This window comes from Oenanthe melanoleuca, chromosome 6, assembly GCF_029582105.1.
Source record: "Oenanthe melanoleuca isolate GR-GAL-2019-014 chromosome 6, OMel1.0, whole genome shotgun sequence".
Taxonomy (NCBI): domain Eukaryota; kingdom Metazoa; phylum Chordata; class Aves; order Passeriformes; family Muscicapidae; genus Oenanthe; species Oenanthe melanoleuca.
Genome location: NC_079340.1, coordinates 8,539,396 through 8,563,937, shown reverse-complemented (window position 1 = coordinate 8,563,937; position 24,542 = coordinate 8,539,396). Strand labels below are relative to the sequence as shown.

Here is a 24,542-nt window from a genome sequence, read left to right as displayed (position 1 = left end):
CCCGGCTGGCGCTCCCCGCGCGCCCCGCTGCCCGCCCGCCGTGCCGTGCCCCGGCGGCACCGAGCGCCGAGCTCCGCAGTCACGTGGCGCGGGGGGCGGGCGGCGGCGGCGGGGGGGCCGCTCCGCAGTTCGCGGTCTGCCGGCGCCCCGGCACACACCGAGCGCTGGAAGCTCCGCCGCGCCGCCTGCCAACCCGGGATCTACCTCCGTGATTTTCTAGCCCCGGGATTTTTTTTCGGCTTTTTTTTTTTTTTTTTTTTTTTTTTTTTTTTTTTTTTTGGCTTTTTTTTTTTTTTTTTTTTTTTCCCTCCCCTCCCCACCGCCCGTTTTCTTCAGTCTTGGAAAATTCGTGGGGCGCTGGGGGATTTGGGGATTTTTTTTCTGAGAGGGGGGCGTCTGGGCATCTCCCCCCCCCGCGCCCGCTGCCTTGCTCCACCTGCCCTTGCGCCTTTTTTCTTCTTTCCCCGTCTCTCCACCAAACCCGGGCTGATGTGCTGTGCGAGAGGCTGGAAATGGAAGTGTTGATGCTCTGGCTTTTTCCCTGGATATTTCAGTGCGTTTCGGTGCGGGCGGACTCCATCATCCACATTGGTAAGAGAGGGAGCGGAGGGGGGGTTGGAGAGGGACGCGATAGATAAATAAATATATAAAGGAAGCGTCTCGTTAGCCGCGGTAATGTCACGGGCAGCGGTGGAACCCAACTCCGCGGAGAGACAGGAGGACGGATGGGAGGAAGGCAGCTGTATTCCGCCCCCGACTGTAAAGTTAGGGGCGAAATGCCGCCTGTGCGCCGGGCCGGGAGCGGGCAGGGGACCCGCCGGGGCCGCCGCTGCGGTCTCCCATGTGCCTGGGGAGTCTGTGCTTGGACCTGTTTGCGTGGAAGGGCTTTCTTCCCCCCCACCTCCCGCCTCCTCGCCACTGAAAACAAACAACCGCCCCCATCACCCGAGCAGGAGAGAGGCATAATCTGAACGTGCTCGTAGGGAAAACTTTCGGAGAGATAATACCCTGGTTTCCTTCCCCTTGGTGTCAGCCAAGGCAGAATGCGGGGGGTGGAGGGGGGAACTTGGCTGGGAAAGGGTTAGAAAGGCGAGCTTTGCTGCGGCCGTGTGAATGTGTGTGTGTGTCTGTCTATGCGCGCAACTGTTGTGGTTTGAATAAGATCTCATTAAAACCCCTGGGCAGTAAGAAGGCTGGATCAGTGGGAGAAGGAGAGGGATGAATAAGAGGCAAAGGAAAGGCTGATGTGAACTTTTATGGCTTCTGGGAGCAAGGCACGGTGATGTCCGCGGGAAGCCTGGCAAGCAAAAGCGAGGCTCTGCAGTCACCTTTTGGCTGGTGTTGAAAGGTACCAGCAGGAAGGAAATTGAAGATGTTTAGAGGCGGAGAGGGGGGAGAGAATCACTTGTAGAGGATGATAGAAGAGGAAACGGGACTATGTCCGGGAAATGAAAAGCCGTAATTTTTACCAGGCTTTCGGGGAGAATGGGAGATCAGAAAAAGGAGGGAGCCATCCTGGGGAGGGGAGGCTCCACAGGGACGGGAAGAAAGTCCCGTGTCGACCCGAGGCAGGGAAGTGGAGAAGGGGGACTAGCCCTGAAACAAGTTTCCCGGCACGGACGGCTCCGGGGCCGGTGGGAAAGGCGGCTCCGGTCGTCGCGGCTCGCCTCCGGAGCCTGGGGGCGCAGCCAAGGCAGACAGCATTGCGGAGCCATTAAAGAGATGGGGTCAGCCCTGACCGCAGCGGGGACTCCGGGCCAGGGGCAGTCCTCAGGGCAGGGCAGACCCCCGCGGCACGGGGGGCAGCCCCGCGGGGGGAAGGGGAGGCGGCGGGGCCGCCTTGGGGAAGGGCCGGGGTAGAAGAGTGGGTGAAGGAGCCTCCGCGGGTCTCGCTCTCTTGCGCGTGGATCGTGTCACCTCGGGTTCTCCCCTCACGAACTTCAGCCCGGGTGCTATTTGCTCACTAAGTGCTGGCAGAAAGAGCGGTCCGCTGGGCAGGAGCTGTGATGCACACGAGCAGTGTACAGAGGCTCAAGCCACAGGCACGCACGGTGTGAATCAGCAGGACTTTTCCAGGCTGGGGAATAATGTTTTTTTTTTGCTTGTTTTGTTGCCAGCTCTAAAGATCTCCCAGCGCCGCGCAGAGCAGGGCAGTAAGCCTGGCGTGGGCACACACACGCTCCGTGGAGAGGGATTTTATGTAACATACATCGCCAGATGTTTTCACGTTAACTGCATAAACAGGACAGTGAAATTAAAGCTTCCAGGTTACTGGACACAAATCCCGGCTTCACGTTCGTGTGTGCTTGTAAGCCTCAGTAAAACCGCGGCCCGAAAGGCAGCATCCCAGGGAGAGGCGAGCAGCGAGCAAAAAGTTGGTGGAGTTTCCAAGCCTGCTCCCTTTCCCGTCACTGGCGAAACAAGTCCATCACCTCACCGCGGCTCTGGTTCAGGGTTCCGTAAATGCCGGTGGAGCAGAAGTGGCCAGGAGGAATGCTGCGCTTCCCCGTGCCCGGGACGAGGCCGCCCACGTGTGTGTGTCCCGGCCCCACAGGCGCCCGGTGCCCCCGGAGCTGCCCCACCCGGTGCCGTGCGAGCCGGCTTGAGCCCGGCGCGGCCCAGAGCGGAGCGGGGGTGCGGGCGGGCTGAGCCCTCCTGACCCTCTGCCGCCTTCCTCCCCTCAGGTGCCATTTTCGAGGGCAATGCTGCCAAGGACGACGAGGTGTTCAAGCAGGCGGTGTCGGATCTGAACCTCAATGACGACATCCTCCAGAGCGAGAAAATCACTTACTCCATCAAGCTCATAGAGGCCAACAACCCCTTCCATGCGGTGCAGGAAGGTGAGCGCCTCGGGCGGCACCCGCGGCGCGGGGGGCGGGCGGGTACGTGGAGAGGACGGGGGTGAGGGAGGATCGTCCCGTCCCACCGGCGGGGAGGGGGCGCAGGTGGCAGCCCAGACCTGTCCTGGCGCTCGGCTGGAAACTTAGCTTCGGTCAGGGGTTGGCGCTGTCTTACAAGGAAAGTGGAGGGACGGCGCGGTGCGGCGGTGGCGGCGCCGTGCCCAGCCCAGCTGTGCCCAGCCCAGCTGTGCCCAGCTCAGCCCAGCTGTGCCCAGCCCAGCTGTGCCCGGCCGTGCGCGCAAGGGCAGCCCGGGCCGGGGCGGCAGCCGCGCTGCGGAGGGGCGGCCGGGCAGGGCAGGGCAGCGCAGGACATGGGGGGCTCGACAGCGCTCCTGGCTCCGCCAGTGCGGAGGGCAGGCCGGGCCGCGGAAGCACCGCTGCCCCCGTGCCAGCCGCAGGACCACGCGTGGACGCGGCGGGACGGGACACGCGAAGGGTCCCGCCCGCAGGGAGGCGGTGATGCGGCACCAGGGCCCGGGCAGGGGCTCGGCTCCGGCGGAGCGGCCGCCAAGGTGCGGGCACAAGCCGGCAGCTCTCCCCGAGCATCCAGGGAGGCAGGGCCGGGGCTGCAGCGTGAGCGTGGCGCTCCCTCGGGGGGCCGGGCAGGGGATGAGGGAGCCGGCTGAAAGCCTTGCCAGAGTTTGCAAGATCTGAAAAGTATCTACGTTGGTAAATCATTCCAATTAGATTCCTTTTTGCAAAAGGGAAACGTTTAAATTAATCAGCTTGCCTTTACAAATAAGACTTTAAAAATATATTATTTGTGATTTAATGAAGCGAAGGTTAATTATGGCCTAGGTTATTTAAGAAGCTGCGTTTTTCAGTAGTAATTATTCTAGAAACAGAGAGCTATTTATATATCCAGACTAGAATATTTTAAAAAAAATGATTCATCACCAGCCTTACCGTTAGTTTTACACAGCACAGCAAATCTTTCCTGGTATGAGAATTTGCATTAATCCATATGTATTTATGTCTAAGTTGTGTACATGCAAATTATGGCTACAAAATTATACCAAATGTTAATTTTCATGAACTCTGAACAATTTCTTCTGCTCTCTTTTCCTCAAGAGTATGTGCTAGGAGAAATAGCAATATGTATCTTTTCAAGGGCCTCATCCCATTGACAGTAGGATTCCTTCAGCTGCTCTGAAAACTTAGCTAGGTGATACGAAAAAAAATCTTTATGAAAATGGGAAGAAGGGGACTTGAAAACAAAATTCCACCCACATATTCATACACTAGAGGAAAACAAAAATCTCTAAATAATGGTGGGTTGATTTATTGGCAAAGAATGACTGAACAATTGGATCTTCTTCCATTTACAAAAACTCAGTGTGCTATATTGGAGCTTATTCATATTCATGGAAGTGACAGTAGTTGGCTGGCTGAACAATGGCTTTCAACAATGTCTCTTCTCAGAAGTAAAACTGTATGAAACCATTTTGAATGCCCAGTGATCTGAGCTGGCAATCTGGTGGATGGGGTCCCTTCTCAGTTTTGTTAAAAGCAGGAAAGCATGACCTAGTGGAGGATTCTTCTTGGTCTAGTAATACTTTTTTCAAAATTGAGTTATTTGCTATCCTCAAAGATTGGGGTTGCATTTATAAAAACTACTCTGAAAATAAATTCTCTCTATTGAAATTCTATGCTGCATCCACAGAGAAGAGCCTGGTCAGATTTTCAACCACTATGATACAGGAGCTTTGTGCTATCTGAATATATGTAAATAAAGATGTTTTCTGCTGTCCCTTCCAAGATGCTCTTTCAGGGCTCATTGCAGTTCACATTGCTCTTTGATGAACTGATACTGAGCTGGAGAATTAAGGAAGTGGTTGACGATCCTTCGCAATTCCAAAAAGTACTTGTTCTCTGTCGCTGCTTCATTAAGGCACATCAAGGTGTCTTCTTTTGGGACGACTGCAGGATGATCCTTTCTGCAAGTAAAAGCTTGCCACAATAGGAGGCCTAAGAAAAGAGTGCCTGACTTGGCTCAATTTCCTGGCTTGCTTTGTTGGTTCAGGTCAGGTCTGTTTTTTTAGTTTAAGATTTAATTTCCTACCTTTGAAACTGTCATCCATGCAGCAGAATAATCCATGGAATGTACAAGTTGCTGGTCTGTTCTTACTGAGCAGTGTCTCATTGCCTGGTGTTACTTGGTTTTGTCATTGTATGGATTGTGTCTCACTGTATGGATGTCCTGCTCATTTTGGCAAAATACTGCATGTAGTAGTCAGAACAGCCCAGAGCAAATCCACTGCCCAGACTGCTCACAGAATCTTGCTGCCCCTATATAAAATGCTCTGACATCCACATTATTCTTCTGCAGCATCTTTCCAAGCAGTGCCATGGAAATCAATGTCGCAAGCCTTAGCTTCATAGGGATGGGACTTCTTTTACAAGTAAAAACCAATTTAGAATAAAAATAGGCCATTGTGATATCACCACCAGAATAGTTCACGCAAGCAAACCAATCACAAACACTGTTTTTATTTGGAGTGTCTTCTGTACCGTCTTGTAAGATGACATTGTAAATTATCCTTAAGTTTTTTAAAAGAGAACTTCAGAGGGACCTTCATTTCAATGATACTGTGACGGTAGAATTATAGAAAGGCATTATTCCACATAACAATGTCTATTACACAACAATGGAACTTTAATTACTGATAGAGATAGTTCTAGCATGTGTTTGTCCTGGCATTTAATGTGCAGTTAGAGAACATCTGCATGGGTAGGAAGCACAGAAGAGTAGTACCAGCAGGTTTTTCTTGGAGGACCAATGCATTCACAGAACTAAAGGCTAAACAGAAGATACCTTGCTTTTCATACACACAAGTTTTCAGTGCTGGGGCATGCTGAGTAAAGAAGTATTGCTAGATTTTGGGGGAAAAAAAAACTCTAGGGATTTTTGTGTAGTGAGATAAGGGAACCATAGTGACAGTCTCTGGTGACTGAAATGGGTAAATAAAATTCAGAGATACTTTTTCTTCAAAGACTCAGTGGACACTCATGTTATTGTTTCCTTCTTTGTCGTTCATTTCAATGCGTATTGCATAAACAAGATTTGTTGTGCTGATAAGTGATGAGATTGTTTTGGTCCCATCAAACTTATTCTATATCAAAGTGTGGCAAATGGGTGCAAGGGAACTTCAGTGGCAAGGGATGAAACAGTATAGAATGAACAGACCCTGGTGTATGCATAAAATAGGCCTGTTTTGCCTCCCCTTGCAAGCAGTCCTTGCATTTTGTAGAATATTGCTTTTATGTATGTGGCAATTACTTGAGGGAAAAATTGTTTTCTCACTGACTGTTATGGGAGGAAATATACATGGGGAATCATTGTTCTTTTCATATGATTTAGAGAAATAAGCTCAAACCACAATTGTGAAGCTAAACTTGGTTCTCGCTTCCAAAAGAGCTGTGTGCTCAGTTTCAGTTAAGTGATTGCAGTGTGAGCTTGTGTGTGTGTGGTGTGTATTTAAACTAGTACTGTAGTAACCTTTCTATGATTCAAGGATTCAAATAAGCTTAAAGCTATGAGAAACTTTTAAGCTTTCAGTTCAAACTGAGATTTCTGAGCTTGTCATTGATGTTCAGAAGGGACTGTGTGCATGATGTACAGGTGGCAAACAGGTTTATGGATGGGCTTGAAAATGTGATGCATTAAACGAAAAAAACACAAACAAAACTGACCTGTAAATTTTTAAAACGTTGCTTTCAAAGGGGACACAGTTAGCTGTAGGTCAAAACTGGGACATGAGAAAGCAAATACTGTTTGTAGCACCCTTAGGAGAAGGGATCCAAAGGAGCCTGTTACTCAGAAACTGCGAAACTTTAAACCCTTTTTTCTCAGTGGATGATGCTTACATGTCTGGGGAGCTTTCCTGGAGCTGAAACTTGCAGTTCTCTCTGCATAGCAATTTCATATGAATTGTTTCTAATTTGGGAGGCCTTGTATGCGTGCTTGTTGATGTTAAAAATGCTGTCAGTTCTGGAAACCAGAACAAATTTGGAAAATTGGAATGTGATTTGAGAGCAAGAATGGTGTTCCATAAATGAGTTTGTTATCAGATCCATACACACTGCTGTGGTTGCAGAGGAGCTCAGAGCTGCTGAGTCTTTGGGTGTCTGTGCTGTATACCACTGAGTGAATGTGATCTGTTATCATAGTCTGTAGCACTTGGTAATGATACCTACTTGACATAAAATAGAATAGACAGAGTAGACTATTTCAGTTGAAAGTGACCTACAACAATATCTAATCCAGCTGCCTGAATAATTCAGGGCTGACCAAAAGTTCAGGCATGTTGTTAAGATCAATGTCCAAATGCCTCAACCACTGACAGGCTTGTGGCATCAAGCACCTCTCTAGAAGGGCTGACCACCCTTGCAGTAAGGAAATGCTTCCTCATGTCCAGTCTAAACCTCCTGTGGCACAGCTTTGAACCATTCCCACACATCATGTCACTGGATCTCAGAGTGAATAGATCAGCAGATGGGATGGCTCTTGATCTGTCTTGTCTCAGTGCATATATTTAATGTTACAACCACTGTTGCTTTCTACAGTTTTATTTGTTAAGAGGGTGTAAGCAGATCAAACAAGATGAAATACAGACCTGGAGAACCAGACTAAGCAGGTTTATTTACATTTGTTCATTAAATATTGCGTGTACAAATTACTAGGGTTTTGTGGTTTTGGGTTTTTTGTTTGTTTGTTTCTTTGTTAAAAAAATAACCCCCAGAAACAAGGCTTTATTAATTTGACTGCACTGACTTGGAGAACTGGGTGCATAGGTAGAAGTTATAGGCTATACCTAGATTTTTAAAGTAAAGCATTAAAAAAAATCTCATCTGCCAGAATTGCAAAGGATTGGTTTATATCGATCTACTGTCGGTTTTTCTCAAGTGTTTGCTGCTATGTCTTTCACTGTTTGGTAACTTTACCTGCTCTTCTTCCGTGCTTGAACACAGATTTCAGAACACTGTTTTCCTTGGGGTGCAAGGTCTCGTTTGGAAGTTTTGACAGGTGCACTCTTAACTCTCTGGAAAGCACATCCTGTTGCATACTTTTTTTCCTAAGTTTAATATCAATTTTCAACAGTTTTTAAAAGCCAACCAGCCAGTGTAGGTAGGAGTTCCCACCTCTGGTCAGAGAGGCCTTGCTGTGCAACTACATGTTTTTTTTATACTCATTCTCTGCATTTGAAAGCTGTTGCTCAGTAGGGTGAATGGGTTTAACAGTTTTACCTCATTGGGCCCTCTGAGATTGGACCATGACTTGTTAAGGACTGCCACAGTGAAGACATCTGTGACACTCATCTCATTGCTTATGTTTTTATGCTCTACAGTTGTATGTCTTGGTGTATTATAAACAAGAGTGTTGGCAGAGCTAAAGCAAACAGCAAATTAGAATGTACATCTTCTCATACTCTTGTGTTTTTGTTAATATTGAAAGCAGGGATGTGCAGTAGGATAGAAAGGAGTTGATTGCCCGTGAAGGAGTCCCTTTGGTGCTGAGGATGAAGGCAGGCTACAGATTATGGGACAATATCTGTATCCACTTTTTTTTTGTCGGTTCATCCCTCTTGCTGTTTGTCACTTGGTAGCCAACAGCTGTTCTGTTCTTGTCACAGTTTAGCTGCAGGTGCAGAATACTTGGTACTTCTGGGAGGCAGTCCCATTCCAGCACATCCCTGGTACAGGAGTTTTTACAGGCTGTATTTGGGTTAGTTCCACCCCAGCCATGTGCTCTGCCTTTGCAGAGGCTCCCATCAGTTCAGGCTGGGGCTGGGCTGCCCAGAGCTTGGTGTGACAGTGTCACACGGGGTCTGCAGGCACTCAGGGGAACAAGGATGTGACACAGCTTAGCATCCCAAGGGAGCAAGAGGCTTTCTGTGGAAACACCAGCAGTGTGCATGGCACTAGATCAGAGCACATGGTCCTGCCCCAGCTTGGTGGAGTCTGGGGCTGGACAGGAGGCCACGAGTGGATGACAGGGTGTGCCTTATTGTTTTCCTGCTTTGCAGTTAAAAGACTTAGTTCAAAAGAGTTAGGTTTTTTTTTTTGTTTGTTTGTTTTTTTGTGGTTTTTTTTTTTTTTTTTCAGGTTAAGTACATTTCTTCTTTCTTCTGATTGCAGACTTGCTACTACTTTTATTTTCATCTTAGGTGTGGGTAATTTGTCTATTTTAAGAGTCTCATACAGAAAATTAGCTTCAGATTAGGCTACAGTTCTTTTTCAGTATGTAATGGTCTTTCCCACTGATCCTGCTGTTGATCTTGCTCATTTACAAAGGAGCAGTTTGGTTTCTTATTGTGGGATTTTGTTATGGAAAATATGCTACATCATTAACTGGTATGCTAGAAATTATCCCAAAAAATCAGAAATAAGCTGTGTTCATAGAAGTGTCAGGGAATGTGTTTCAGGGTTAAAGATTCCTTTGTGTTTCTCTTATTTATTATTTTTTAGAGAAAATTATTTTCTGCATGCTTTGTTTGTCTGTGGCAGCTGTTCTCACTCATTAATGTGGGGGAGGATCTGTAAAAGTGAAATGAGTACACAAAACCTCCTCAGCCTGATCTAGTTAAAATAATGGCTCAAGAACAGGATCCTAAACTGTGAAATACAGTCTGGATATATGCACATACATGCATGCTCATATACCCTGTACAAATAATTTAATTGCTAGACTTACTGTAATATATCCAGGAGAGAATATGCCTTGAGCCTTTCTATGTTCAGAATCTTCCAGCTACAGATAATTAGGGGATTGACTATCTAAGTATTACATTTTAAATTACATCTTTATACTTGCCGAATGAGATGAATTTAATATTTTGATGTGATTTATCATGCTGAGGTTGATCCATACAGTGAAAGTAGTTAAAGCTGCACGTTCTTTGAACAGAGGGATGTCATCATGTTTATAAAAACTGTGGCTTACCACAGTTTCTTACTGGAAGGAAAACAAAACAAAGCCTCAAAGCCATGTTACACAGCTGTAATAGTGCCTGACTGTAAGACTACAGCACACCAAGACTGTGGTTGGAACAGTTACTTCAGAGTTAACTTTTTGTCGTTTCAGAGTAGTCTTTTTTTTAGGCAAAAATCAAAACGTTTCTCATACTTTTATTCATAATAAATTCCCTCTGAGGGGAAGTCCTGCTGTGTCTTCATTTGTCTCTGTCATCTTATGCTTAGAGGTGTTTTTTCAACTTGCCCCTCAGAAAAAAAAAAAATTATGTAGATTGTTGGAATCATGCTGCTGTGTGAGTCTTGTAATTGTAGGAAATGTAACTTTTTTTTTTTTTTTTAACCCGCAAATGTCTGTGTTTTTCTGAAAGCGTCCTGCTAGAATGAAATTGATCCACAGAGCTCTTTTTTTTTCCTTGATAAGAGATTTTTCCATAATTTTCAGTTATTGGAGTTGATGATTTTGAAAAATGATTTGCATGTTCAATTTCACATTTTTACACTTCTTTTATTTTCATGTAATCAAAATACAGTACTCACAGTGATTTTTCTTACACACAGAAATGGGTCCTTTCCATTTGGAAACCTGTTTCAAGTGGTCAGGTTTCAGACTGAGGAATGACACGTTGTATGTGCAGGGCACATAGGGGTCCTGCAGACTTCTTGCACAGAACTGTGTTGGCTCTGAGGTCAAAATCCTCGGTATCATCCTGAGAATCCTTTCCATTTCACTCTTCATTGAGGAAAGGGAGCAGCTGATGCTGATACTTAGTGGACCTCTTTTCTTATTAGGAAGAATAAGAAAATGGAACTGAGATTGTTAAGTAGTATACAACATTTTGAGATACTCATTTTATATCATATACAGATCTGTAATAATTTCAAAGGCAGATAATAATGATATGCTAATATGCCAGATTTTCTTTTGTTTACATAACTTTAAGGCAATAAATATCTGAAATGAAAACTATGTTGAAAGGCTTTCTTTTATGCTTTTTGTAATAGCTTGCATTTAATTATAATTTGGAGACTTGATTGCTGTGTTTGAAAAAGGGTTCAGTGTGGGTTTGGAGTGCTTTTTGTAGCCTGAAAGGGTTTGTGTTATCAGGAAGAGGCTGTCTGCACTAGCACAGTTTTTGTGAAGTTCCTTCATTCTGACCATGCTGTGCCTGTCCATTTTGTCCCTTCTGCCTGTTACATATTCAGTTATGCAGTAAGAATACTGGAAAGCACTAACAGCCAGTCCTTAAAGGTAGAAAGAACCAAGAGGCATTAATTTCAAGTGTTGTTTGGCTGCATTAAAACACACAGCAGGGTTTCTGCTGCTTGACCTTACTGAGAAATATTCCCTTAGCAACCTTTCATAGAGAGAGTAAAAGGACAGTAAGAAAACAATTTCTCCCCCATACAGTCAACAGAATCATATGTAAGAAATTAATTTCTCTCATATAAACACATGAATCTCAAACCAAAAACTCCCAGTGGGGCCAGGGACTCATTAAGTATCCTATTCCTCAGTCTAGTAATTTAATCCTCTGGTTTTTAATTTACTTATCTGAGTCTTAGAGATTTTAACTGGTAAGGTTGCTGATGGAATGCTTTCAGTGTCCTCAAAATCTCATTGACAATCTGGTTTGTTCTTATTTCGAAATTGAATGAAAGGATTTTCCATAGAACTGAATGTTTGTAAAGTTAATGAGAGTTGTCTTTGTCAGTGGGTAAATGACCCTAAGTTATACCATTACGTGATATTCAGGAAACACCAATTATTTCCTGCTTGATAATACTTTCAGTAGAGAAACTGTGTAATGATCTAGAGCATTTCCATAGCCCTTTGTCTTCTTAACCTCTCTGCTCCTAAATAAAGGTAGAACTTGGGATGGTGGAAGGAAGAGTTGGCATATAGGAGACTGAGCCTCTTAGTGTCTTTGTGCATTTGCAAATCCTTTATTTTAAAACAGTTTATTTAAACTTAATTTTACGTTGATTTAAAGAATACTTCAGAACTCCAAAATAAACCCTAGTGTAAATTGAGCTCTGTTTTTGTGAAATATTAGCTGCAATTTAATTGAAAATTAAATGATGATTTAATTGACTGATGATTTGCCTTTTTTATATCCTACTTGAAAATATTTTTGGAATGAGAAAAGTTATCTGAGAAATTTAGAGAAAAGGAACTTCGGATGTGATGTCTGCAAGGGTCAAACCAGAGAGAGCTAGGATGTTGAAGTGCAGGAAAAATAAAAGGGAGCAACCCAATTATCTGCTTTAAGTTTTTGGGGTTTTTTTCTGAAACTTTTTTTCCTTTCAGCTTGCTTTTCTCCTGAAGTTCTTCAGTTACTGTGGAAGTAACAGTGTTTTTGGTATAGGTAGGACTTAGTGACCCAAACAGAAACAGAAAAAGTTTGTTTCTCCTCTGGTCTGAGTGAAGTGTTTGCACAGAATGAGTCTGGTTCTTAAAGAGGCTGGAGAAGGGCAGGGGTACCACAATTTAGACCAGTAATCATTTTCCAGATAATCAGCCTGTGCAAGGCATTTCACTTTCCAAGAGGAGAAAAGGAATTATTTGCTCACTGGATGAGGAAAGATATGGTATAGCAGAAGCTGAGGTTGACAAACCTCAGCTTGTAGAAAGCCACTTGCCCAGGACAGCTTGATGTGAGTGTGCCCATATTGTACTACCATTGTGTAGTTCACATGAAAAGTAATCTAATATTTCAGCACTACCTGTCTCCTAGTGGTGTGGGGGTTTTTTGTTTGTTTGATTGGTTGGTTGGTTGGTTTTATTTTTCCTTCCCTCTTAAAAAGCCTCCTCTTTCTAAAGGCTTAATGCTTTGTTATGTGTTGAGGACAGTTTACATTTTTGTGACCATAGTGTGTCCTCTTTGCTTTTACACTTCTGTTTTGAAATATGGTTTAATGTCAGATAAAAGTGAGAGTCATTTGGGCATTGTAATTAGTGATATCTTATTCTTTTAGAATCAAACGTGCAAGCCTAGTTCTCAAGAGACATTTTGCTGTCTTTGAGCAGACTTTTTTTCAGTAACCCAGTATTCTTCTCAGGAAGTGTTTCTCTCTGTTATCTGTTTGGTTTGTTCTTAGTATTTTGTTGCCAAGTCAGGGATTGCAGAGTTGTAGTTGGTATCTTTATGCCTGAACTAAACTGCAATTTCTCTAAAGCATCCAGCTGAGGAGACTTCCCTGTCTGTGGTTGCACTTTCCAGAGCCATCACTTGTAGCCATGCCCCATTTTGTATGAACAGCAGGTCCATCATTCTACCTCCTGATGCAGTTTTCTCTTCATGATGCAAATTTTCTCTTCAAATTCTGATGTCTTTTTTTACCTGTATTCTCTTGTTTGGCAGCATGCTGTTCCCTCCATACTTCCCTCTTCCCTGCTATTGCTCAGTGCAATAGATTTTATGAATACTCTTTTAATGATTTACTGGATTATTTTATTTCCATTGCATTTTAATCATCATGATGACATCTGTTGGCAGCAGTACGCAGATGCTTTGTCAGAGTATGTTCTAAGGTTTGTAAATGCTTACTATATCTGTATGACAAAACTAAGGTTTTGTATTTTTCATTTACATTACGAAAAGTGGAATTGCATTAATGAAATGAAAAGTGTCTCTGGAAGACTTTCAGTGACCAACAGGAGAAACCTTTATGTTTCATATACCTTCCTCTGTGTTTCCTGCTGCAGTGAGCCTTGCATTACAGAATTAAGTCTCTCATCCTGCTTTCATTGATATGAAGGGTAACATTCCTCTCTTTAGAAAATATTTTTTTTTTAGATTTTAACCTTTAAAGTTAACTATCACTACCATTATAAGGAAATGAAGAACACACAGGGACAAGAAGCCAGAGCTGCTTCTTCAGGGAATGTCTGTAGCTCTGGAGAGCAGCTAAATACCAGAAATGTAAAAAAAGAAATTGCATCAGTGGTCAGTTTTATTTACTATAGGGTATTCTGGCAATGCTAGTAGCTAAATGTATTCAGACTAAAATGGTAGTTTGGTCAAAAAAATTGTTCCTAAAACTTCTGTGAACTTGAGTCAGATTATGCATTGTCATAATTTCAGGGTGTTTGTGTTTTCTTTCTTGTGTTAATTATGTTCAAAGAGGTGTTGCACTTTGGGCAGCTCAACATGAAGAAAAGTACTTGGTGGATATGCAAGAAATAGCTTGTTGATCCAAGATGGGAGTTCATGTCCTGCATTCATGGTGGCACTTGGGCTCTAAACCAGATTTTGGTGATGCTGATGGCTGGTCTTTGTTGTTGCTGGCTTGCAGGGAGACTATTTGTAGTCTGGAGTCTCGTCTCTTGCCTTGAGAAGTTGTGGGTGGTTGCGCTGAGTCAGTCGAAGTGGCACATCTAAAGGAGGCTGTAAGAGGAGAGCTTGGAGCAGGATGTATGTCATGTTTTGGTTCTGAAATATATTTTCTCAGAAGAACAAATGAAGAAGCTGTGACATGGGGTAATTAATAGGGAAGCAAATTCTCTTAGCTCTCTTGTGTTTCTAAAAAGAGAAGCTGTGCTTTAAAATGATGCATTCTTATGGGCTTGTGGGGGAGAAAAGATTACAGTCTGTAACTTGTGACAGACTTACAGTGTAGAAAGTTTGGTTTATTTATTTATTTATTTTATTTCCAGAAATAGCATTGTTGAATTGCCCAGGGGTGTAGTTTACCTCTGTACAAAACCTGTGCATGGAGTGTAAGTTAACTGTAAAATTCATACACTGTGAAATGCAGCACAGGAGCCCAGAGAACTACTGAACAAGGCCCTGGAGAAAAATATGTATCTTACATACACACAACACTTTACCTGGCAAAATTCAACTTAAGCTCAGTCATGAGAGGATCAAGGGATAGGCAGGAAAAGGTATGAGCCTGGATTGCTCAGTTTACTTTCTGGGACAATTAGGGGTACTAATAAGGTAAAATTGCTCTGTCTGAGGTTGAAGAAGAAATGGAATGAGTTTCTCTGAGTGCAGAGCATCACAACAACAGTGGGAAAGGCTCTGCTGGTTCTAGTGCCCCTGAGAAGTGCCTTAAGGCAAATAGAAGGCTCTTATCTGTTTGCCATTTAAATCTGTCCCCAGCTACTTTGTTGGTGAAGTGAACCAGACTTAGGAAATACAAATAAATATATAGATTTAGAAGGACCTGTAATCTCTCCATCAATCCATCTCTTCAGGGCTACTTTGAATGTATAATTTGCAAATATCTTGTCATATTATCACATCAACTGGGAAATAGTCATATATCCTAGGGCCTTTGGCAAATGTACTTTGAAACTGAGAATTTTAAGAGGTATTTTTAAGATTTAGCATGTTATTACAATGTTAATAAGTAGCTTGAGAACTGAAGAGGAACTCCTGATAGTGTTGATAAGATGGAAACTATCTGAGGAAGCCAGGCTAAAGCTCAAACAGACATGCATGAGGCAAAATGAAATTGCTCCTCAGAAAAGGTCAGTATATATGTAAACTTGGCAATTAAAAATATTTCTGGTAATGTTACATATGGTAAAAAAAAAAAGAGATTTTTATTTTCTTTTTAGCTTTTGGTCAGAAAGCTTTCTAACAGGTGTTGCAAAATAATTTTCTTTATGAAACCATAGAGAGAGACAAATGAAGATGCAGTTCAGTCTTGGTCTCATAAATTCCAATTTTACAAAGTTCTGTAAGTTTCTTCATGAGAGTTGTTAATATGAAGTGTGCCTGTGAACTTTCCAAAAGATTAGTAATTACCTTTATATCCATATTTGCAAATAATGGTTCATGTGGGAAAAGTGTGGCCCATCAATGTCATTGAATGTTCCCACTGTTTTAGAAAATTGTGCCTATAATGCAGTCATCTGAAATAATACTGAGATTTAAGTTAATGGTGGGAAATATTTGCTGACAGGGCTGGCCTCAAGGCATTCTTTTTCCTTTCTAAATGCTGATAAAATTTCTTGAAATGTTCTAAAGAATATTGATGGTTGTCTCAAGATAGATATATTGGCTTAAAGAAAGGTGCCATTCTCCCTGTAATTATATTCTCTCTTTGATGAGATTTTACAGGAAACTAGTTCTATCTCTTTTTCTATAGGAAGTTTTTATATAGAAAGAAAACTTGTTGAGACTATTAGTTATCTCAATACAGGGAAAGGTCAATTGATTTTCTGGATGCTGATCCTGGATTAGTTTTAAATTGTGGAATTTTAACTCTAACTCTGGTTGCTGGTGAATGAAAATAGTCAGTTGAGGAGAAATGGGAGTCCAAATACATTTTCCAAGCTCTGATCTGTACAACACAGTTAGGAAGACAGAACTTTGTGACTTGTGTGTCCTTGGGATTGGAGTTCCACTTCCTGGTGCTCAGGAAGTGTTACCAGATAGTTCATGCCTGCTCCTGACACAAGAGAGGCCCAAAACCAGGATCTTCCTATTGTGAAAGATAGCTTAAGGTGCTTGGTAGTCTTTAGCTTTGTTCCTTTTTTTCTTTCTCTGCCTTCTCACTGCTGGCATCCTTTGATCACAGAGGTACCAGAGGAAGTGATGAGGTATTTGGTAACTTAGCCTGGTGCATCTCTTGCTTAATTCTGTTATCCTTCTGCAGCTCTTGCTTAAGTCAGAGATGGGTTAAACAAGATGTGGACTTGTGAAGAAATTTTTCTCCTTGGTGAGATAAGTGGGGAACTGCTACTTACTTAATTTTCACTCTCTCTGCTCTGTTGGTTGTGATCCATTTCTCAGGGTTTTCAGAACTATTTGGCATTGAATGTTTCTTGATATTGTTGGAGGTCAGTACAACAGCACGAATTTCATTTTCTGTGCTCTTGAGTTGTGTTCTGGCTTTTGGCCTCTTTCTGTATACTTTGGCCTGGCTGTAGGCCAGTTGTTTTTAAGCTTTTTTCATTTCTGTACCTCTGGAAAAGTTTCTGAGTGCATTGATCATTTAAATCTACTGAAACTTGATGGTGTTGTTGGTTTTTAGTTGGTTTATTTTTTTTTTTTTTAATTGCCTAGATTTGTCCGTGACCCACAGGTTGAAACCAGCTGTAGAAGATTTGGGAAATAGTCCTTGATGTTCACAGGACCCGTGTGTTACTGAGTTGTTTATTATATTTTCCTGTGATTGCAGAGAATTGCAATCAATGATCCCAATGATCTTCCCAGCTTTGTCCCACTGGCATGGAACATAAGTGTGGGAGTTATTGTCGGGAGGATGGTCATCAGGACAAACTCAGGAGCTCTCTATATTCTGGTCTTGAAGTTTGCAGTTTATTGTTAGGGTGTGGGTATAAGGGTCCTGCTAAGGGCTGCCAGCCACAACTCAGAGCAGGGCAGAGAGAGAAGTATGAGAGAGAGAGAGAGAATAATAGCTAGAGAAGAATAGAAAATAAGAGAGCGATTTCCCGTTTACAGTACAATAAGTTTTCTTCTATGTTGAATATTCTAATTTCCACTAACCAATCTACTACAAAATACTAATTTCCTAATATTTGCATGCAACCTATAGGAATTGCTATACTACCATGTTTTATGGCTTTCTTATCTATAAACCTTTTCTCTAAACCTTTCCTGCTATACTTGGAACAGGATGTCTGTTGGCTTTTTGGTTTTTGTGGCATTTGGCATTACCTAAACAAGGGAAAGAGGCTTTAAACCTTCACATGGTTGCTCTCAGCCCCACAGTCAAAATCTACTATAATTTCTATTTCACTTGTGGTTTCAAAATATTTCGCTAAGCACTTATATTTATAAGGTTTTCCAATTTTCTCATTCCCAACACATAAGCACAGAATTGTAGAAGGATTTAGGTTGGAAAAGACCTTTAAAATTATTGAGTCCAGCCATAAAATGGCAGTCTGCTCATTGTCATTAACTCCATGCTTATGTTTATTTTGTTTATTTTCCTTAAAATGATGTGTTAATTTTTTATTTTTTTTTATTTTTTTTTTTTTTGTGGCACTGAGGGTTTCTCTTATCATTAGCTGACTACAAGGACTAGAAAAATTGACTGGCATTCTTGAACGATAAGCCTTTATCTAGGAGCTGATAAGCAGAGGACCAATCCCCTCAAAATTGCCAGTCTTCTTTTCTGTAGGGAAATACAGTGTGAAGGAGGAGAACCCTCTGTCTTTGAAGGTATAAGCCTGAGAAATATAAAATGAAGATCAGAATTCAGGATGTATGACAACTATAAGCTCAGATATTGGCCTGTTTGCCAAGCATGACTGTTCCAGTGTCATAATGCAGACTAGAATTCTTTAATAGCTGCACTTCAGTGCTTGTAAACCAGTGAATTATTATTTCATCTTCTGTTTATATCATTCATCAAAGTAGTCTGGGCTGACAAGGCCTGGAAAACTCTCAAGGGTTTGCTGCTGTTAATGCAGTGTGCTAAAATGGGACCTTTCTTGTACAACAATGTTGCTGAGCACTTCTAACAGCATAGTCTCTATTGTCACTGACTCACTGAATCATAGGAGCTGTGTGTTCCTCCCCATCTGCCTCATTTGAACCCATTGCAGCAAATTTCCTCCATATCTTGCATGTGAACGTTTGTAGTTGATTATATTTGTTGCCATTGATAGCAAACAGTAGTTGTTTGATGCTTTTGTAAAAACTCAGACCATTTTCTTAAAATAGGAAATAGAAAGAATTTGTTCTGTGAGTATTTTGATGGACTTAACTGTTATTAAAAGTGTAAATAAATCACTGTATTTGATAATATTTTACTGCTCTAATTTATTAAATTTATTAGATGCTTCTTCAGCTTTCTTCAGTTCATAGATATTTAGTCTGAGAACCACAACTTGCTTTCTTTTTGTTGACAGAGATTTGGAAGCATAACTTTATAACCATCAATAATCATGTGAACTTTCACCTGGCATGTTAGAGCTTAGGCTTTAGATCACACATAGCCTCATGGCAACTCTTGGTTTCTAAACAGTGCAAATCCTTGTTACTTTTTAAAAGCAGGCTCAGGGTCTGTGCACAAAAGGGCTTTCCAGGCCCATGTGTTACACCTGATCTGTGACCAAGACAGTGTGAGTACAGTGAGCAGGACCACAACCAGTCCAAGGTTACTACTACCCTGTCTGTAGCAGAGCTTGACTCAGTCATGGGAATCTCCTTTGGGATGCATTTCTTCTTTCTTTTCAGGTTAGCTTGGCTCCTCAGTGTGTGTGTGTCTTATCAAGAGAATAACTCAACTGGTTTGTTGCTTATGCTTATTGCAGTCACTCGAAGTCTTTTGCAGGTATTTCTGAAATATGACACTTGGTCCTTCCACAGGCAGATCCTGTAACATGTTTGGAATTAAAGGCAGGATGGCCCAAGGTAATGGCAGAGGCAGATCTGGGACAAAGGACTGCAAGTGTAGCATCAGCTTTAGTTCTAGCAATGAATTTCACTGCTCTGTGAGGCTTGCCAGCATGGCCCCTGCCCCATAAGTGGGGTTCACTACTGGGACTTCACCTGAGGTTTGTCCCTTTGTATTTATCTCCTGTGGCAGAAACAGATGGCCTTGACCAGAATTCTTATGGCACCCAAATTTCAATTCTGCTTAAACTTTGGCTGTGGGGAATTGCATCTACAGTTCTGAAAGGTGCACGTAATGGGAAAAGAATTCCAAAGACAGAGCTGCACCATGAACAAATTTGAAACAATGCTAAGTGTTCCCAAAGTTGCCCCCCTTTAACTCAGACAGAAGTGATCATCTCACAGGTGGCAGTGTGCCCTGCTGTGCTGGCTGAAGACAGCCAGGGCTCTGTCACTGCTTCCATGAGCCTCAGCAGGCTTGACTGGTCTGTAAAGACTTGAAGTGGTTTGTTCTAAGAGAAAGGACTGCAGTCTATGTGCTGTTCAATATAGACAGAAAATAAGGGCTATAGGGAGGGAAGTTAGTTGTTGCAAATTGCTCAGCCACCTCTGCAAGAAATAGGTAATAAATCCGCTTGACTGTCTTCATTAAACCCCAAAACATCTGTTACAACACTTTTTATGGTAACTGAAGTAGGTATTAAGTCTGACTGTAAAAGTTATAGATAACATAGCTTTAAAAATTTATTGCCTGTTTTACTAGTCATTGACAAATAATTTCTAAAAGGAGGCTTTAAAGGGTCAGATCTGTAGAGTTCAGAGATTTGGAGGTGACAGTATCTAGGTCTTTCAAGGAGAGTCTGTTTGAAGATTTGATATCAGATGATTTTCTAAGTTCATAGTCAACTATTGCTAAGAAATGAGGAAGAGCTAGCCAAGTGTGGACAATGGGAGAAGGAAAGCAGAAAATTACCTGCAGGGGTCTCCCAGGCCCTAATGTCATCCATGCAGATGAAGCCTAATATCCCATCTTAAAAATATCTTTAAACTGTAAAAAGAGAAAGGCTCTACTTACCCCAAATTGCCACACTGCATTTAATAATTTACTGTAGCTTCAGGAAATGAATCTGGAAACAAATATGTCAGTAGATATGGCAGAGCTGGAGCTGCTGTTACTAGATAGTGCAAGTCATACAGGAGAGTTCTGAGCCTACTTTTTTTAATTGACAGAAACTGTTACATGTGGTACAGAATGTATTCCATAGTGGATGAGAGATCCATCATTAGTTTTTGAGCACTTTCAGCGGCAAAATGTAACAAAAATTCTTTGAAAAGGCATATAAGCAACTTTGCTCCTTTATCATACTTCTGAGAAAAATGTAAAACTGAAAATGCAAACAAAATTAACCCCCCTGTTTATAAAAATTCATTCAATGAGGTTTGTGAAAGAGTGGTTGGAAAACTCCTTTATTTCATCTTTGGTATTTTGAAAGCTGAATATAGTGCAGCTTTTCTGTTACAAACTTCTGATTAAAAAAATTACTCCCACCTCAGAATGTATAATTTTTGGTGACAGTGATGTTTTCTGTTACCTCTGCTTATTCTCCTAAGCAAAATCCAAGGAAGCCCTTGCTGTCAGTAGCAATTCTTCTTGTGGTAAGGAATATTTTTCATCTGAAAACTAGGAATTAGTCTTGGACAGTGTCAGTAGACACAGAACCACTGCCTTTTTTTACCTTCTGTAATTTCTTTTGTTTTGACTTCAGTGAGAATGCTACAAACTGAGGCGAGTCCCAAAATCTGGAATTTGAACCCATCAGTTGGCCTGTACTTTTCTCACTTTTCATATATATATGTATTTCTAAAATAACTGCTCACCATTAGGAAGATAATGTACATATTTCCTAAAAGATACACCTTGTTTTATGCCAAACTCAGTCATTATAGGAGTGAAATCCTTGCAGTTAGGCTGATTGCAGCTCCCCCAGGACCTTGAACAGTAGTTTCTTGAGCACTCAGGTATCTCCCTTGCAGGCCCACCCTCTGCCAGCTGTTTTTTTCCAAGGTGACCCAGCCATCAGCTGCTGAGGCACAAGGTCCCTGCAGCTCTTGCTGCACAATACCTTGTGTTTGCATTTTCACTGGAGCTCTTCAGTCAGGTACCTACATGACTGTCTGGGTGTCCTCATTCCCCAGAGAACATTGAACCCTCCACTTAATGGCCCCTTTTACCCTATACTTTAACACTACTTGAATGCCAGTAAGAAGTTCCGTGATGCCTAATAATGCAAACTTGCTGTCAAGCTCCTGATGATTTGGTGCAACAGGAAAAAGGCATATTTCCATTGAAAGTACTTTTGTTCTTTCCACTTTTTCAGCCAAATGCTTCAGAAATAGCTCTGGTGGTTGGGTTTACCTCTGCAAGCATGAGTTTTTTGATACTGAACAGTTTCTGTTCAGAAATTACTAATTAGCTGGAGGCTCAGGATAAAACAAGGAGGTGTCAAATATGGTAAGAATCTCTAGGGAGGTTGCTGTGTACCTGCCCTGTGTGTTTGATTAGGCAACACTTCTAAAGCATAGGAAAGAGAGAAGCTTTCATTCTTGCCTCTAATGGGAGGCCTCAGAGATTGAGCTGTTAACTGCTCTAGAGACAGCACTGTGGATTTCCCTTTTGAAAGTGTCTTGAGAGATAATTTTCCTTCCCCAGATCCCTGGTGACATGAAGGGCTCAAAAGCATGTGTCTGACTTACAGCCCCTCAAAGTCTTCTTATCCAGAGGAAATCTTCCCTGGAGTCTCCATAAAGATACTTGAAAAGAAAAGGAGACTACTGCTTGCACAGGGCCATAAGATCTCATAAAAAGGAAAAGCTTTGTACAGTAGAGGATTTTTCTTTTTTTCATATACCCTCTAATGACTGAAATCAGTAAAAACCCCCAACTATAGACTATCACAGCAATAGAGAGGACTTGAGTTAGATAAAGTTTTTAGCTTTATATAAACCTTCTTTGTGTTTTATATAATAGCTATGTATCACTGTGAAGGACTCTAAAATGGCTTTCATCAAGAGGGATTTACATGAACACTGAAAGACAAGGTGATACCAGTAGTGACTTGTTTCACATGTAGTCTTTGTCATTTTAGCAATGTCAAAATTTCTTATAGCTTAGATCTTTCAAAAAGGCAGATAGGTACCTGTAAATGGTTCTTCAGGATGTTTATAAGTTCTGGACTTGTAGCTTGGAGTTTAAAAGTCTCAGTCTTTATCTGAAAAAAAATCCAGTCACTTTCCAGTAAATCTGTATTTTCTTAAACAGAAATATTTTAGCCATTCTAGGCAATTTTATTGCCTGTCACTGTATAGATTCTGATATAGTTGCTCTATAATAATACAATCATTCTGCTCTACCTACTTGTAACAAGCATTGTGAGAATTAATAAACAAGTCCCGATTAGAATATTCAGCACATCCTTAAGCATTTTATTCCAAGAGATCTTGCCTTGAAGTGCTTTTCTTTTCCCCATATGTATTAGGATAGAAGGTCAGGAAACAGAGTTGCAGTGTGTGACAGGAGGGATGTGTGTTCAGATGGTGGGGTGAGGGTTGGCTGCCACATCTCTTGTGAGTCTCTGAAGTTGCTGTTTTTATTGCCTTTTGATGGCTTTGCACCAAAAGTTTTCTGAGCATAGCTGTCCCTTCTCTACTGGTGTCAGACTTTGAAGCTGAAAGAGAAGTTAATAGCATGATTTGTGAGAAAACTGGCAAGGTCCTGTCAAAACTGCAACAACCTGGTTGCATAGTGGTACCTGTTTTGAGAATATTTTCACCTTTGTCTGCAGTTTTCTGCAGAGCAACCAGTAATGCTTAATTAGTTGGTTAATCACAAAAAAAAAAAAAATCACCTTTATTTAAAATAACCCTTTCCTAGTAATCATCCTTGGTCTTACCATTATTTTTTTCTGACTTTTCTTCAGTTGCCAGGGATCAGCTACAGGCCTTTCTTTGGTTAACATACAAAATGACCTAGGTGGCAGGCTCTTGCATGGAAGGAATTGATATTATACTGATAAAATCCTGTTATTTTGTATGTCTTGAGAGTGGCAGTCTCCTGTAATTTGATGAAAATTAAACTCCCTGGCCAAGTCCATCAAGCCTTTCAGTTCTTTGCTGTGACCTTTCCCAGTCCTTGCTCTTGTCCCTTTGGTTTACATTTGTCCTCAGAGAACTACGCCAAAGTATGGTTTGGCCTTGGTATCTGTCTGTAATTTTCTAAAGGAAAATAAATAACTGCACCATTTCTGTTTACCTTTTAGACTGATCTTGATTTGCTACATATCTTTGATAGCTGCCAGAATGCATTTCCAGCTTCCTCGAAGGTTGAGTTTATCTCCTTTCAGATCTCATTATGTTCTGCAGCTTTATTGCCCTAGGAAGCAAGTATATGTATTTCTTCATCATATTACTGTTTTTTTGCTCCTTTACAAACACAATCTCTTCTATTTTTGTCCATTCCTGAACATGTGGGTAACAGCAGTTTTCCAGAACACTTGCTTTGTATTCTGTAAATTATTGCAGCACAAACAAATTGCTTTTTGGCTGTATTGACATCTCTTTTGCCCCTCTTAGTCTTGCCATCACATATTCCTGCATCATGAAGTGCTTTCTTTAGGCTCATCTATTTCCCTCCCTACCACTACAGACTTTACTGATGTTTGTTCTCATCTATCCCTTTCTCTTCTTCTTGTCTGCCTTTACTTTTGGACCTCCAATCTCTTCTATTTCTCCTAGGACAGCCAACAGTCATCAGATGTTTGTGATGAAGGATGTCTGTTGCCTTAGTACTTTCAGCAAGCTTATGTAGAAAGGAAAAGGACACAAACCCTCACATTGCGTACTAATGAGGGGAGTCAGTGTGCATGGGATTCTTGCACCAGAAAAAAATCCTTGTGTTCCTCACTCAGAAGAAAGCTGAGGACTTCACCAGGAGGAAGACACATCCCCCACACCTTTGTGTCTTCTTTGTATCCACATTCCTCTCAGACTGGATGCACATAAATGTGCTTATTGGCAAGTCAAAGGAGGAGCCATAAAAACTTTCTTGGACCACCCAGATCTCAAAATCACTGCATGTGCATCTTTATTGCAGCAATCGTGCTTTCAGATTTTATATACCTGCTAGCCACATTTTCTCTCTCTCCATCTAGGCTGTATTTCCTATTTAAAGAACTGATGCATCTCTTTAGGTTTTTTTTCCCCATCTGTGCATTAGCACAGCTGTAGCTCTAAAGAATACACTTCAAATGAGTGCTGAATTCTTACATTGTTTGCAGCAACAAGCACT

The 24,542-nt window shown here is 41.9% G+C and overlaps 1 protein-coding gene across 2 annotated transcripts in view; it reads left to right on the top strand.

Moving 5' to 3' along the window:
- The first annotated feature begins 297 nt into the window (after positions 1–297).
- The window catches only part of GRID1 (glutamate ionotropic receptor delta type subunit 1), a 472,653-nt gene continuing 448,408 nt past the window's right edge, over positions 298–24,542 (top strand). For both annotated transcript variants that reach the window (XM_056495390.1, XM_056495389.1), the window contains exons 1-2: positions 298–591; positions 2,685–2,840. In XM_056495390.1, coding sequence (XP_056351365.1) covers positions 513–591; positions 2,685–2,840 — 235 coding nt within the window. In that variant the 5' untranslated portion in view covers positions 298–512. The remainder of the gene's footprint in view (positions 592–2,684; positions 2,841–24,542) is intronic.